The 16,798-nt window shown below is 38.6% G+C and overlaps 1 protein-coding gene and 1 long non-coding RNA gene across 4 annotated transcripts; both read right to left on the reverse strand.

Moving 5' to 3' along the window:
• Nucleotides 1-462: 462 nt before the first annotated feature.
• Nucleotides 463-11,471, reverse strand: LOC136706971 (cystatin-like protein). Of its 3 annotated transcripts, XM_066680761.1 has the most exons (8): nt 11,286-11,471; nt 10,115-10,228; nt 9,645-9,728; nt 9,433-9,501; nt 8,103-8,237; nt 7,348-7,461; nt 6,931-7,002; nt 463-585 (listed from the first exon to the last, which is right to left on the reverse strand). In XM_066680761.1, the coding sequence occupies exons 1-8, from the start codon at nt 11,469-11,471 to the stop codon at nt 565-567; spliced, it is 795 nt and encodes a 264-aa protein (XP_066536858.1). In that variant the 3' UTR covers nt 463-564. The 3 variants fall into 3 exon arrangements, with proteins under 3 accessions (XP_066536858.1, XP_066536857.1, XP_066536859.1); XM_066680760.1 differs by lacking the exon at nt 463-585 and having other exon boundaries at nt 3,373-7,002; XM_066680762.1 differs by lacking the exons at nt 463-585; nt 10,115-10,228 and having other exon boundaries at nt 3,373-7,002.
• Nucleotides 11,472-14,579: 3,108 nt separating this feature from the next.
• Nucleotides 14,580-16,099, reverse strand: LOC136706973 (uncharacterized). The gene is made up of 4 exons (XR_010804184.1): nt 15,906-16,099; nt 15,541-15,654; nt 15,074-15,151; nt 14,580-14,873 (listed from the first exon to the last, which is right to left on the reverse strand). It is a non-coding gene; the product is annotated as an uncharacterized lncRNA (long non-coding RNA).
• Nucleotides 16,100-16,798: the final 699 nt, after the last annotated feature.

The raw sequence follows: 16,798 nt of genomic DNA on the forward strand, positions 1-16,798 counted from the left end.
ACATGAGTAATTGCAGATTTGGCTCTGACACAGCCTTCTTCAAAACTTCCAGCCATTGTAATGCTGTTGATCGCCTGCACTGCCCCCTACTGTTTACACCTGTACTGCACTATGTGTACATGTAGCGTTTATTTTCTGAGGACGTGCATGACAAAAAAACCCCACCCCATATCCCAGACGTTTTACACTTTATATGTCTTGATTAAGCCTGATAATATGCTCAGCACAGCTTGAACAGTGTCCCCACTTCTCCTCCAGAGCTGGTGGATTATTTTCCAGGATCTCTTTGAAGTCACCCAAAAGTCATTCTCCATTGCCTCTCCAATCACCTCCTACACTACAATTTGTTCTTCTGCAACTATCAGACTTATTCATTTACTGGTATTCATCAGCTGCATCAGGAGTTTCCAGATCTGGCCAAGCTCAACATGCACGCTTCACTTCAAAACTTTGTGGGCATTGCACCACACACTTACTGTTATTTCTTCTTGTTGGTATCGGACGACTGTTAGACACTGTTGAATACTACCCATAGGACTCTCTCCCATTTTCCATCAGGGTGCTTCATGGACCTTTCATGTTTTTCTGAAATTTCACAGGTTACAGAAAAGAAATAATCATTAAAAAGAATTATATTTTAAAAGGCAACGTGCTACTGTAGACCAAAGTGTCTTCCAATATTATTATGAGGAACATGACGTTCATGTTTTAGCCTTGTGAAGTGACGGCTCTGTACATCCTCACTCTGTAAAAGTTAACTGTACTTTTAATGACGAAAAATATCTGCTGCATTAGAAACATGTCACTGATCATTAGAAAAACTGTGTGATATTCTTCATCATTGAAAATGTAGTATTTGATTAAAAAACTGTGTCTGTTAGTGTAATATTGGTGAAAAATCTTCACAGTTTAGGGAGGAATGAGCCGGATATAACAAGTAATCTTTATTTAAAACAAACAAAACCTAAAACAACATATAATCTCAAATGAAGGTGGGGAGGGCGAGGAAAACACAAACTAGAATACAAAGAACTAAACAGGACAAAACAAAGCAGGAACAAACAGAAAACAGTTGTGGACGTAGACAAATAAACACACATCCACACACAAGACCAGACAAAGGAGTACTGAGAACAAGGGAGTATAAATACACATGAGCACAGACAACACCTGGGTAAGATAACGAGGGGGCAGGATTACAAGGGAGACACAGGTGGAAACATTAATGACAAGGTGGGACTAAGGCAGGGCTAAGACAGAGACAAGGGAGGAGACTGGAACAAAAACAACCATGTGCTAAAGAAACACGGAAACAAAAACGGGAACACAGGAAACAAGGCTAAAGTGTGACACAAATATAGACACAGTTTTTCACTGCATGTGTTTCTAGGTATCAGTGCTCCTGTTTCTATCAGTATAGAGAACAAAACACTGGAAAAAAAACTGGATGTTGATATGCAGTAAATGTAAATATAAACAAATAATTTGTCCAGAAGAGTCAATTTTGTAAAAGAACTGGGCTCTCTGGAGCTCAAAGCTCAAAGATTTCACACATTCTGAGTAGCAGTGTCTGGGGAACAGCTGGGGGTTAGGTCTTCAGGAGCTCAGAGTCAGACACATCCAAAACATCCAAATTCCTGCTTATTATCCCCAGGTTTTTAGGCCAACGGATGTCCAGGTTCCATGTAGTGAAATTGTTTAAATTGTTTAAGTGGTTTAACTGAACAAATGTTCCTGATTTCACCTCCCTGAAACCAGAACAATGAAAAAAAAAAACATATTTACAACTTCTCACCAATCAAGAGCAACACATTTACTGTGTCTCAAATGTAAGTGAGGTTATTACACAGAGCGCAGGTGAGAATCAATTAGTGCATTATCTTTAATTGCCGTAGATAGTCATTTCATAAATTTTTAGGATTTTCAGTCGATTAAGTGCATTTTTACTGTATCAGCTCGATATAAAACAGATAACAGATTTTTGGCTGTTTCTGTACCCGTTTGGAAGCTGTTTTGATCGCTCGGGTTTTCCTGTTTACTCGTTTCCACTGTTATTTCTATATTTATATCTGTTTTTATAACCTACTAATCATCCATAGATCCATCTTTTAGATTGTCTCCGCAGGAATATTCATTACAGAGGCACTCAAACTGCCACCGGACCCTGGAGTAACGTTCTTGGTGTAAGTTACTAAAATCAACTAAAAGCGGTAAGTACCTGCAATTCCATGGCTACTACTGGCTGTTTTTCCTGCTCAGAGTGTGGCATGTTTAGTTTAACCCCCTTGTCCACCTCTAGCAATAAAGATAGTGGTTGTGTTTGTAGTAAGTGTCAGCTAGTTAGCTCTCTGGTGGATAAAGTGGACCAGTTAGAAGTGCGCATCCGGAGCTTATTATTGTTAAGGGATAAACAGCGAGATTCAGTGTTAGCAACTTCGGGTGCCTTAGGGAGAGTTAGCACCCCCACGACTCCGGTGTTAGAGCCCTCACAGCGGGGTGAATGGGTGACGTCTCGGCGTCATAGCCGGAAAGCTAAGGCTGATGCTAACGCTGAGGCCAAAGCTAGCCCACCGGGACACCAAGCTCCTCCGATTCGCGTGTCAAACAGGTTTGCCCTGCTCAGCGAAGCACCCGCTGAGGAGCCTGTTAAGAGTGCTCTGGTTATAGGAGACTCTATTGTTCGACACGTGAAATTAGCTACTCCTTTATGGGCGCCGGCAGTAACAGTTAGCTGTTTATCGGGAGCCAGAGAGCCGGATATTAGTGGCAACCATAGACTGTTAGCTAATAGGAGATATTCGAGGGTAGTCATTCATGTAGGGGCCAATGATATTCGTCTGCGGCAGTCTGAGGTAACTAAGGGTAATATTACAGAGGTGATTAAACTGGCCCAGACGATGTCCGATGCCGTAATCTGCTCTGGCCCCATACCAATGCGGCGTGGCGACGAAGCTTACAGCAGACTTTGGGCGTTAAACTGCTGGATGTCCAAGTGGTGTTCCGAAAATCAAGTGGGCTTTATAGACAATTGGTTTCGTTTTGAGGGCAAGCCTGGTCTTATAGGTAGGGATGGTATCCACCCCACGTGGGAGGGTGCTGCCTTACTTTCTTGCAGCATAGCACATAGTCTTTTAGTTAGTCAGCAGAGTAGTGTAGATAGCTGCTGACAATCCAGAGCCGGGACCAGGCCGCAGACAGACAGGCTAAACCGACCGTCTGCGAACTGTCTTGAGGCGTCACCCATGTTCAACTGTATTGAGACTGTGTCTTTCCCCCGAACTAAATGTAAAAGTAGAAAAACAAAATCAGCCTGTTTCAGCAACCTAATCAATATTAAATCATACACAACACCTAGCAGCAACACCTCAGAACTAAAATTTGGGTTACTCAACATAAGATCACTAAACTCAAAAGCACTCATCGTAAATGATATTATAAGTGATCATAAATTCAATGTTTTCTGTCTCACGGAAACGTGGGTTAGACCAAATGAATATTTAGCACTAAATGAAGCCACCCCCCTAGGCTATAATTATGCACATAGCCCAAGAATATCAGGCAAAGGAGGTGGAGTATGTGTAATTTACCAAAATACCCTAGAAATTAGTCTTAAACAATGTGACACCTTCTCTTCTTTTGAGGTTCTCTTCACTATTATTACAAATCCGGTCACAAAAAAGGACGCATTTTTATTATGCAACATTTACAGACCACCAGGGCCTTACTTAGAATTTCTGAAAGAATTCAGCGATTTTGCTACAAACCTAGCGGTGTGCAATCATAAAGTTATAATTGTAGGAGATTTCAATATCCATTTTGAGAAGGAAAGTGACCCACTAAAAAGGCATTTACCTCAATCTTAGACTCTATTGGTATTACTCAAAATGTAACAGGGCCTACACACTACTGCAGCCACACTTTAGACTTAGTTCTGACACTAGGTCTTAACATTGACAAAATTAATATCTTACCGCAATCCTCAGCAATCTCCGATCATTACTTAATTTCATATGAGCTACGTTTTAGCCATAATATATGTAGGAACCCTTGCTATTCTACAAGGCGTATAATAAAACCATCTACCTCCCTACAATTTATAGAAAACCTACCAGAACTATCGACCCCAGTTCCAACTCCATCAGACCCAATGGACCTAGATGTACTAACTGATTACCTAGAAAATACCTGTCGATCTACTTTAGAAAAGGTAGCACCACTTAAACATAAAAGTATAAGGCAGAAAAAGCTCGCACCATGGTATAATGATAAGACCCGTACTTTAAAACAAACATTACGAAAACTAGAACGGAAATGGCGATCAACCAAGCTTGAAGTGTTCCATTCTGCCTGGAAGGACAGCCTTATAGAGTATAGAAATGCCCTCACTAAAGCTCGCTCAGCATATCTGGCCTCGCTGATCTCCAATAATAAAAATAATCCGAGAGCACTGTTTAGTGTGTTTTCTAGAATTACAAAAAATCAAGCAGGTTCTGAACAACTAATTCCAGCAACTCTCACCAGTAAAGATTTTATGGACTTTTTTAATAATAAAATTGAGAATATTAGACAACAAACTCAAGCCACAGGATCAAATCCATCCTGGCTGCCACCCGATGTGAATGATATAAAACATAATATAACTGTAAAAGAAAGACTTGAAACCTTTTACCCACTCCCACAATCAGAACTAGAGAAGATTATCACCTCCGCAAACTGTACAACTTGCACACTTGATGCAATTCCCACAAAGTTGCTCAAAGAAGTACTACCAGCTATTATTGATCCTCTTTTAACTATAATAAACTCATCCCTTAGTCTGGGCCATGTACCCAAAGCTTTTAAACTAGCAGTTATTAAACCTATGATCAAGAAACCAAATCTTGATGCTAGTACACTGTCTAATTACAGGCCTATTTCTAATTTGCCATTTCTGTCCAAGATCTTAGAAAGAGCTGTGGCCCAACAACTTAGTTCATATCTACATAAGAATCATATATATGAAAAATTCCAATCTGGATTCAGGCAACATCATAGTACAGAGACAGCTCTAGTCAAGATAACAAATGATCTTCTTCTTGCCTCTGATCAAGGCCACGTATCCCTGTTGGTGCTTCTTGACCTAAGCGCAGCCTTCGATACAATAGACCACAATTTTCTCATAGAAAGGTTAGAAAACATGGTTGGAATCACAGGGACAGCCCTATTATGGTTCAAATCTTACTTAACGGAACGTTATCAATTCGTAAAAGTAAACAATCTAAATTCAAATTATTCTAAAGTAAGATTTGGAATTCCATAAGGCTCTATTTTAGGACCATTATTATTTACATTATACATGTTACCGCTAGGCACAGTTATAAGAAACCATGACATTCACTTTCACTGTTACGCAGACACAATTGTATATTTCAGCCAAGCCCAATGACAAACACAGATTAAAGAAAATAGAGGACTGTGTAAAAGACGTGAAAGGCTGGATGTTGCGTAACTTCCTCCTTCTAAACAGCAACAAAACAGAGGTCCTGCTTTTGGGTCCAAAAGTGGCAAGAAATAAATTGTCAGATTTAATTTTAAATCTAGCTGACTTTCCAGTTAAACCTGGTTCAGCAGCAAAAAATCTTGGTGTCATAATTGACCCGGATTTATCATTTGATCAACACATAGGTAGTATCACTAGGACAGCTTTTTTACATCTTCGCAATATTGCTAAGATTAGAAATGCCTTATCCCTCCAGGACGCAGAAACATTAGTACAAGCCTTTATTACTTCAAGGCTTGACTACTGTAACGCACTACTGTCAGGATGCACCAGCAGCAATTTAAGAAAACTTCAACTAGTTCAAAATGCTGCAGCTAGGGTCCTCACTAAAACTAGAAAATTTGAACATATCAGCCCAGTTTTATCATCACTTCATTGGCTGCCTGCTAAATTCCGCATTGACTACAAAATTTTGTTATTAACATATAAAGCTCTACATGGGCTTGCTCCTGAATATCTTCAAGATACAATTTCCTATTATGAGCCTCCACGTTCACTCAGATCACAGAATACTGGATTTTTAATTGTTCCCAGAATTCAGAAGGCCTCAGCTGGGGGAAGAGCCTTTTCTTATAAAGCCCCCAGACTCTGGAATGATCTTCCAGAAAATGTTCGGGACTCAGACACAGTCGCAATCTTCAAATCTAGGCTAAAAACACATTTGTTTAGTTTATCTTTTGGTAGCTAATGCTCCCCCATAGATAAAGGCGGCAGATCCGGGGGGTCCATGGACACAGGGAATTATAGTAAACTGAGACGCTGGTGCTGTCGTCCCGCCACTTCTCGCGATCACTCAGGTTTGTTGACGGTGGAGCGGAGGGATGCCAGTGTTTCAGGATGCTCCCGTGTCTGTGTGTCCTCCTGGTTCTCTCTTTTTAGTTAAAGCTGTCATAGTCAGATCTGCCGGAGTCATTAGCCACACTCTGGAAATTTTCATATTTTCTACTTTACAAACACAAAACAGTTCAAAACTAATTCCATCCCTTTACATTTTTCCGAGTAAACAACTGCCCACCTGTCTGTCTGGACATTGATGGATGACTGTCGAGACCCTCCTCCACGCTTCAGACCAGCTGCCCACAATCCAGCAACCACCAAGTGCCTTGAAGCTGTCCCTACACTGAAGTTCTCATGGACTACTAACTATCATCATCAGTAGGAGGATGGGTCACCCCTTGTGAGCCTTGGTTCCTCCCAAGGTTTCTTCCTCAGCTGGGGGAGTTTTTCCTTGCCACTGTCGCCCCTGGCTTGCTCACTTGAGGGTTTTACATTTGTAAGTCAAATCTTTGTCTTACTGGAATTCTGTGAAGCTGCTTTGTGACAACATCAGTTGTGAAAAGCGCTATATAAATAAATTTGATTTGATTTGATTTGATAAATACTGTACTTACATTTCTGACATCCTCAGAACAGTGAGTTAATTCTCCATCACGTGTACTGCATACAACACAGTCAATGCTGGCCTTTATACAGTGAAGGGCACAGGGTCTAAATATTCAATTTCTCACACAGGTATCATGACACTTACAGCAGGTGTTTTTCATAAATCTGTGGTGAACTGTTGTTGCTGCCCACAGAAAACCACATGTTTATTTGAACATAAGACAATTTTACACTAAATGGTCCAAAGGAAATGTTCTTAATGACATTAAATTAACGAAACCTTTTTACATTCATTGGAGGAAAGATCAATAATGTTACTGATTCCTTCTTAAAGTCTCTACTTTGGACACAGTCGGTTTACACAGAGATTAATAAATACATGAAACCAGTTTGTAGTGAGTTAAGATTAGATTTAACTTACTCACCTTTTCAGATTTCTTTGTAACACATTCCTCTCGATGTCCATATCCTTTATTCTCATCCTTTGTGCACGTAGTGACCATCAGACGCACATTTACATAGTAGTCACTGTCTGTAAACTATGAAACGATGGTGAAAAGTGTCTGAGCCACATTATTACAAAATATTAATATTACAAAAAATGCTCATTCTGTTAATGTTAAATGTTATTAGAGCAGTTTTAGATTCTACTGACACTATTCATTTTCACAACAAATCTGAGCATTTTCACTCATTGAGAATGACATTTAAATAAATTTTTTAAATACTTTTTTTTTAATTAATTCAATCAGTTTTATATTATTCTCATTGCATTAATTTTCACAACTTCTCAGGAATATTTACTTTCAAATGTTCTCAACGATATTAAACCAGATTAGTTTAAACAGTTATTTTTAAATGTGTAAAATTAATTCAGATTCTGTAAATAATGAAGAAAACTGTTGAACGTTGCAAGTTTACAATGAATCCAGATCGCCTTCAATTTTAAAATGGTGTTTAATCAGAGAGATAACTTTCCTGAAAATGATTGTAATTAAATTGAAACTGAGTCTAACATCTACCAAGTTATAAAGGTCTCTTCAAAAGAGTGAAATTCAGGATCTGTGCACCAACATATTAATGAAATAATAAATCAGAAACAGATGTTAAAAACATTATAAAGGAAGCTAACTGACTCATGTACAGAGACACAGTCACAACAGCTTCACAAAGCACTTACTCTTTCGTTCAAGACCTTCTCATAAGCAACATAATGAAGGCCCCCGAAGTCTGTATTGGCCACATCCAGCGCCTTATCAATGTGTGTTTTGTACGAATCAGGCAGGTCCTGGTAGTTTCTCCATTGAGCAGAAACCTGCAGAGTCACAGCAGCAGCTTCATCACGAGGGGGTTACACACAGCTCTTGGGATCACTATGGCATTACAATAACATGAGGACAAAGACCACAAAACCAGTCTCTCTCTCTCTATCTTCCTCTCACACCTCCTCGCACTAGAGATGGGTGATATATCACTGATCTGATGAGTTAAAGGGGACTTGTTCATGTACATGATTATGTGATAATGTGAGGATCCTGAGCCCACCAACCCACACAGTGAGAAACAAGACCACCCTGTCAGTTTTTTTTTGTAGCCAAGTCAGAAAACATAGGATAAAAAGAGTTGTTCTGATTTTGTTCTGCTTCTTACACAGAGTGCAAACAGTTTAGATTTGTCCCACCCCCTGAATCTGACTCTGTCTAATCACAGTACATTTATGTTTGAGTACAAAGTCTAGGTTAAACTGCCCAAAACAAAGACAGCACTCACTGAGAAATATAAGCACTAAACCAGAGAAAACAAAAATGACAGATATATAGAATGGATCTTAACAATGTGTTGTAAATTGTATTGATGTTGTAGTCTGTGTGTGTTCCACTAGAAGTCACGAGTTCAATGGTGGATGTAAGCCTACAGCACAAAGCTGTAGTGTATTATACATTATAAAGTACAAGAATCAATCTGAATTATTAAAATGATAATGTGAACACAACTGCACTGCACTGAGACTCTAATGGTCCAGGTGAGCTTTATGCCAGGATCAGACTACAGGATATTTTAGTTTTTGGTGATGTTTGCCGTGTCAGATTACTGCTATTAGACTGGCAACACTACACGTTTGACCTGGACCAATCATCATTAATGTTCTTGTGTGAGTTCAGTGGTTGTCAGGGAGGCTAGACTTTTCGTGGTGGTGTTGTGGTGTATCGTTAATGTTTGATTATGTCACACTACACGACTGTTACTCGTCCCCAACGCCGATGCAGGAATTTTTCGGATATGACAACATTGTGTTTAAATTTGTGCAGTTTGATCCCGGCATTAGGTGTGTTTATGTATTTGGGTTGGATTTTATTCACTTTTATTTGTGTGTGTGTATATATATATATATATATATATATATATATATATATATATATATATATATATATATATATATATATACTTTTGTGTGTGTGTGTGTGTGTGTGTATAAAAGTATAATTCACATATAATCAAATGTATGTCACCTCCTCTGACAAAATATGACCACGTCCAGTGAAGTAAAATATTGAACACGTGCTCCGGATTTCCTCTCTCTGAAATCAAAGCAATCACATGTTTACAACCCCTCACTAATCAAGAGCAACACATTTACTAAGTGAGCTAAGACATAACACTGTTTTATATCAAGTGCATTTTTACTCTATCAGCTCGATATAAAAATATACAGCGAACTTACATTTTTGACCTCCATTATTTTGGCACAGTCAATGACTTCACCACCACCACCACGCGTATTGCACACAACACAGTCAATCACTGGCTTTATAAAGAAAAAAAATGCATCAGTCTAAATATTCAGTTTTTCAAAACTGAAAAAACATGAAACTCACAACTTGTCATATTTCACTTATAAAATCAGTGGTAAAATATTGTCGCTCTCCAAAAAAATCCATGTTTATTTTTTGGAATAATTTGAACACATCTCTCTTTTTACACTAGATTTTCCTATGGCAATATTCCAAAATGATTGGAATGAGACCTCTTCACAGTAACTTACATTAATATTCAAGAACGTTTTTGCTTTCTCCAAGAAAGTCTCAGTTTTGGACAGCGACAGTATCCCACTGTGTGTTTACTCACAGATTAATAAATACATGAATAATATGAAACCAGTGTGTAGTGAGTTAAAGACTAGACTTAACTTACTCTTTTAGGTCTCTTTGTAACACATTCCTCTCGATGTCCATATCCTTTATTCTCATCCTTTTTGCATGTAGTGCCCATCAGACGCACATTTACATAGTAGTCACTGCCTCTAAACTATGAAATTGTGGTGTGGGGAACATTGTCATCACAGATGAACAGTTATTAATAAATATTTCTGATATCCATCTGTGTGCTCCTGAGTTTATTACTAATTGCTAGTTAGTTTGTTAGTTTCTGACAGATAACTATTGCAATGTGAAATGTTATAACAGTAGTTTTAGATTATATTGATATTGCATTAATTTTCAGAACAAATCAGAAAAAAAAATATTTATTCAATTCAAAAGTTTGAATAAAAGAGAAAATGTAACTCATCCAGAATGCCTTACATGTTAAAAGTCGTGTTTAAAAAACTTGAAGCTAATGATAACATTCAGGTAGATACTATTCCAGAAAAGAATTGGAACTAACTTCAAATAGACTCTTACCTACACAGACCATTACATCTGTCTTTTGTAAAGAAGGAATCTGTCTGAAGCAGATGTTAAAACATTAAGAAGTGAGCTTATCCACAGTATAGTACACACAGTCATAATAGCACTGCGGTCACGCCATGCGACACTCAATTTTCTTGGTCTCTTTTTCTTAGTATCAGAAGTTTTTCCTGTCAGGGTTTTTTTTTTATTTCACTTTGAACTTTGTCATTATGTCAATATCATACATTACAGTAGCTACATTTAAATGGCTGTAATTTTAAAATGAAATATAAAGTGTATGTAAATTATTTGAAATGTAAAATGCATTTGGCTGACCTTCCTGAATAAGGTGGTTGTGGTTGTTTTCACAAATTATGGATCTTTTTAAAAAATACAGCCATTTAAATGTAGCTACTGTAATGTATGATATTGACATAATGACAAAGTTCAAAGTGAAATTAAAAAAGAAATTTAATAGAAATTAAGAGCTAGAAAATTATATAATTGGTAGAAAATGAGGGACTTTAAAACTACTACAGCCATTTTATGATAGTTATTGATGTATGGGATGCAAATTTTCCACCTTGAATTTTGGGACCAAATTCAAGGTGGAATAAAAAAAGCTGATAGCAAGACCAAGAAAATTGAGTGTCGCATGGCGTGACCGCAGTATAACAGCTACAAAGACTACTTACTGTTGAACTTGACAAGAGCTGTTCATAGGCAACATGATCAGAACCTCCGAAGTCCTTATTGGCTGCAACCAGAGCCTTGTCAATGTGTGTTTTGTATGAATCAGGCAGATCCTTATAGTTCTCCCATTGAGAAGAAACCAGCAGAGTCACAGCAGACAGCAGCAGCAGCTTCAGTCCAGTCTTCATCATGAGGAGGTTACACTCAGCTCTGGGGGCTGGAGTTTTCTGAGGCCAGTCCTTTCCCCCTCCCTCCCCTTTTGGCGCTAGGAATGTGTGTTGTATCACTGTCATCACTGATCTGATGATTTAAAGGTGATCGAAAAGTGACGTTCACGGTTATAATTTTTATAATTGAAGTTATGTAATAACATAATTTTGGGAGTAGGACCACGCCAAAACGCCTCCCCTCAGCCCTATATATACCCTGTGAGCTTACGTCATTTCTGTGTCTGATAAACTCGATCCCACCTCCACCCCGTTCTGCACCTCTTGTTCTTGTATTCATGTCTCTAATGGGGCGTTTAGCTTCATACGCATTCCAAAGATGCCCTGAACTCCTCCCCAAAAACATCTGAGTTCACCTGTTTCAACCTTTATGAGCATGGTCTGTAGTAGCAAACACTTTTTATAAAATTCCAAGGATGCTTCCTCACCATTTGATGCTCTCCTGTCTGATTGTGTTCGAAACCACTCTAATGTGTTTACGAAGCTCCAGTGTAAGTAAATAGGTTAAAAAGTAAAAAAAAAAACAAAGGGTCTTGATCCAGTATGCTAGTCTCTCTCTGTCTCTCTCTCTCCCTCTGTCTCCCTCTCTCTCTCTGCTCATGGTGAAGAAACAGCACCTGGAGGTTTTAAGACAACAAAGACACCTCCAAACTTTAAAAAGCATGACCTAACATGAGGATATTGCTCTATTCCTGCTCCATAGGTGAATATTGACTTAATTTTTGCTGTAGATGGAACTGACACTAAATTCGGGAGAATGCTAACTGTATGAAAGTAAACAGACAATTTTTACAATTCGAGTAACAAATGAGATTCTGTGGTAATTCAAACAGTGAATTAAAACTTACAGACAACTTCCACCACATACAAACAACAGTCATTTCCCCCTCCCATGAAACATACCATTCCACCTTAAAAGATGCAGAGCTTCTGAATGTCAACAAACAAGAGGACAGCATTTCCCCACAATCGTAGATGTTGCCTTTAGTCAGAAAACACGACTTAAACAAGCATTCAGATTTCACCTACTTCAGATGTACAGTGCAATCACTTTAGAATTGTCCCGGCCCCTCATCTGAGTCTCTGCAGTCACAGTGTTTGTGAGAGAGCAACGATGAGCTCTTGCACATGTTCAATGACAGGAGTACATTGCAGTAATCTAGTCGTAAGATTATAAATGCATACACAAGTTTTTCTGCATTTTTTAAGGATAAGATTTGCTGGATTTTAGCAATATTGTGTAAATGAAAGAAGGCAGTTTTGACTGTACTGGATATATGGGTATTACTGTTAAATTGTCAAAATTAATAGCAGCATTTCCAAGTGAATGTTTCATAGTATCTGTTTCTAGTAAGTAAGTCTCACCCAGTCTTTAATTTCTCTTGGAAAGTCGGTTTTGTTTTGTAGGCAAGCAACATCATTAAGTTTGGCTGATATATACAGTTGTGTGTCGCCAGTGTAGCAGTTGAAATAAATACCATGCTTACGGATTACTGTACCCAGTGCCAGCATATCGAGAGTGAATAACAGTGGACCAAACACTGACCCTTGTGGAACACCATATTTAACTCAAGTAAAATGTGAGGATTTATTATTCAGTTAAACAAATTGATAACAGTCAAACCAACAGGATCTAAACAAAAGAGAGCAGGTCCTTTTATTCCTACCAGATTTTCCAGCCTATCAAGTAACATCATATGATCTATGGTATCAAACACTGCGCTAAGGTCCAGCAGCACCAGAGTTAGAGATACAGCCTGTATAAAGTGAAAGGAGTAAGTCATTGGTTTCTTTTATTAGAACTGTTTTTGGTCTAAACCCAGACTGAAAGACTTTGTCATTGTTTTGTAGGTAAGAGCACAACATTTTCTCAAATTTTAGCGAAAAACAGGAGTTTGATATTTCTTTTTTATTGCCTGTTAGTTTTGTCAGAGCGCTAAAAAGTAATCTAGGATTGTTCTTGATGTTTTATTTAAGGGAAGAGGTGTACTCCATATAAAAGTCTGGGTTATTAAAATTATAATGTGAACACACCCTTCACTCTCCTGACTCTAAATGTCCAGATGAGCTTTAGGAGTGTTGTTGTTTTATTATTAGGACTTTGGATTGTATTTGCAGGAGTTAAACTCTGTCACTGTTTGAGTCAGGGGCAGTATTTATTGATTTTATTTAAAAAAATATTTGCACAGAGGCAAGATACTTTGCATCTTGTGGGTGGTGAGCCGACATGATCCTCCCATGCTGCCCTTTCGGGTCTGAACCTGGCTATAGGTCATGTGAGCTGCCCGGCCACCAGGCACTCGCCGTCGGACACTATCCCCAGGCTCACCCTAGCTCCAGGGGTAGGTCCTGGTAACCCTCTCCCAGGCAGGGTACACTTTAATCCTTTTAAGCTGTTCATGGGGATGCTTCTCGGATCTTTTTTGTCTGGATCCTCACTCCAGACCTGTTCGCCATGGGAGACCCTACTGGCAGCTAATAGCTCCCGACAACACAGCCCTGGGGGTCATTAGACCACTCAAGCACTTCCGCCACAAGGCCCTGATCCAGGACAAATTTCATGATGGATATATATATAAATGGATATATCCAAAACAGTCTTTGAGAAAACCGAAAAACCTAAATGCAATTTATTTTAATGTTTATTTATACATTGTTTTTAAAAATAATTTTGAATAGTGAATTTTAAAAACTGAAACATTACCCATGACGCCAGATCCCAAAACACTAAAAACAGACACTATCACTGAATGGAGAACACATGCTGGATGACTTCTTCTGGATTAATTAAAAACACAGTTCCAACTCATCCCTAAATAATTGAATGGGGCTGCATTACTCCAGAAAACACAGTTACACTGCTCCACAGCCAGCCCTCTGTTGGGGGGCTTAAAACCCTTTAGCCAACACTTAGTATTGGGCATGATGACACAGGCTCATGTGCAGCTGCACCAGAGGATCCCATTTTTTATTCCATGCTTTTCAGTAAGGATTATACAAACAGTTTGTGCACAGATAAACATCTACCAAATACTTATCTTTGGAGATAGAGTTTATTAATTACATTAATGACAAAAAAAAATGTTACAGGTGTTCAGAAGTTTTTGAACATGAAATGAGACAATGGGAATAATGGTGGTTAGTTTATAGCTCTTTATTTGAAAATACAGGCCATTTCTCATTGTCATATCTCCAAAGACATTTTACACTTTGTTTTGTGTGAATTTGTGTCTGATTTAAAGAGCAGCTTCAGGGGCACATCCAGGACACACAAACTTCAGCTCATTTTCCTATTTCTAAAGACATTATATGTCCACCTCCAGGAAGATAAAATATTGAACACGTTTTCCGAATTTCCTCTCTCTGAAACCAGAACAGTCACATATTCATAACTTCTCACTAGTCAACAGCCACACTTTTCAGCATGTCTCTAAAATGAGTGCGCTGACTACACAGGCTGCTGTTTAGAATCAAAAATGTTTTATTTTGATTTACATTTGTTGGTCATTACTTCATTATTTTAGGTATTTTAAGAGTCAGTTCGATATGAAATGCAGACTTACATTTTTGATGTCCATTACTCTGGCACAGTCGATTAGTTCACGACCAGGCGCATTGCACACAACACAGTCAAATATGGGCTTTATGAAAAAAGACAGAACACAGGGACTAAATATTCAAAGTGATTCACATGAGTTTCAAGAAACTCACAGCTGGTCGTATTTTTCTTTTTAATGTCTGTGGAAAAATATTGTCACTGTCCAAAGAAAACCATGTGTTTCTTTTTCTGTTTAATTTGAACATAACTCTATCTAAGAGTTATACAGAAAACGACCCAATGGAAATGTTCCAAAATGATTGGAATTAAAACAATCAATCAAGGTCAATAATGAATTTGCCTCAAAGTGTCAAAGTGTTTTGTACAGTGACCGTATCCCGTCACACATTCTGTTTACACTGTGATTAATAAATAAATGAATAACGTGAAGCCAATGTGTAGTGAGTTAAAGACTGGATTAAATTTACTCACCGTGTTAAGCTTCCGCGTAACACATTCCTCTCGATGTCCATATCCTTTATTTTTATCCTTTGTGCACGTAGAGACCATCAGACGCACATTTACATAGTAGTCACTGCCTCTAAACTGTGAAAAGGTGGTGAAATCTTTTAAAAGCAGTGCTTAATAATCTTCAACTTTATGATAACACTTAAGAAGATAACTTTACAGAATATTATTGTAACTAACTTCAAATTAAGTGTAAAATTACTTACTTTAAATTGCTCTGTGCACCAAATTATTCATTAAATAAAACATTATACAGTAAGCTAGCTGTGTTACGGTATGTTCTATTTATGTCAGGAAATTAAATCTTAACAGCTTCACCAAGCCCTTACATTTGTCGTTGGTAAGATCCGTTCATAAGCAGCATGATGAGACCCTGTGAATTTCTCATTGACCTCCCGCAGAGCCTTGTCAATGTGTGTTTTGTATGACTCAGGCAGGTCCTGATAGTTCCCCCTCTGAGCAGAAACCAGCAGAGTCACAGCAGACAGCAGCAGCAGCTTCAGTCCAGTCTTCATCATGAGGAGGTTACACTCAGCTCTGGGGGCTGGAGTTTTCTGAAGTCACTAATAACATGAGAACAGGAACCAAAGGGTCGTCTCCTGCTCTATTTCTCCCGCCCTCCCTTTCCCTCCCCCTTCTGGTGCTAGGGATGGGTGAAGTATCTCTGTGATCACTGATCTGAATTAAAGGAGACATCTCAACTCTCTCAACTCATCTTTTTTTTCCACTTGTCCATTTCAGGGTCGCGGTGATTAAAGGGGACATATGATCAAAAACACGTTGTTAATGTGTGGATCCTGAGTCCAACAAGCAATACACTGTGCAATAAGACCACCCAGTCTGTTTCTAGTGGGCTGACTAAGGGCGTTTTAACACCTGCACTTTGTAGTCCGGTTAAATCAGATTCTGGTTCGCTTACACCTTTGATGCTGTTCTTTGTGTGCAGGTGTGAACGCAGTAATCACGCTTGGACGCAGATCAAAACAAACAAACCGAGACCCTTGAGAGGAGTTTGCCTTGATCTTGTCCCAAACAAACTCTGGAGTATTTTGTTTGTGGTGAGAATGTGATCAGTCCTCAATCCGAACCAAATATCATGTGAACTCCTCAGGTTTCAGCTAAAAATGCTCCCGTAGCAAGGTTTGATTTATATTATGGGATGGTATATTGCCCAGATAATTGTCAGTGCTATAAAAGAGTGCACTTGCAACCATCGCTCCAT

This window comes from Hoplias malabaricus, chromosome 9 (assembly GCF_029633855.1).
Source record: "Hoplias malabaricus isolate fHopMal1 chromosome 9, fHopMal1.hap1, whole genome shotgun sequence".
Taxonomy (NCBI): Eukaryota; Metazoa; Chordata; class Actinopteri; order Characiformes; family Erythrinidae; genus Hoplias; species Hoplias malabaricus.

Excerpts from the sequence above, each read along its gene's own strand:
- LOC136706971 (XM_066680760.1), bottom strand. The coding sequence starts at position 11,471 with ATGAAGACTGGACTGAAGCTGCTGCTGCTGTCTGCTGTGACTCTGCTG. Across the intron at positions 8,238-9,432 it reads GTCATATTTTGTCAGAGGAG|GTTTCTGCTCAATGGAGAAA; the intron begins GTGACATACATT and ends GTGACTCTGCAG. Across the intron at positions 7,003-7,347 it reads TTACAAAGAAATCTGAAAAG|GCCAGCATTGACTGTGTTGT; the intron begins GTGAGTAAGTTA and ends CACTGTATAAAG.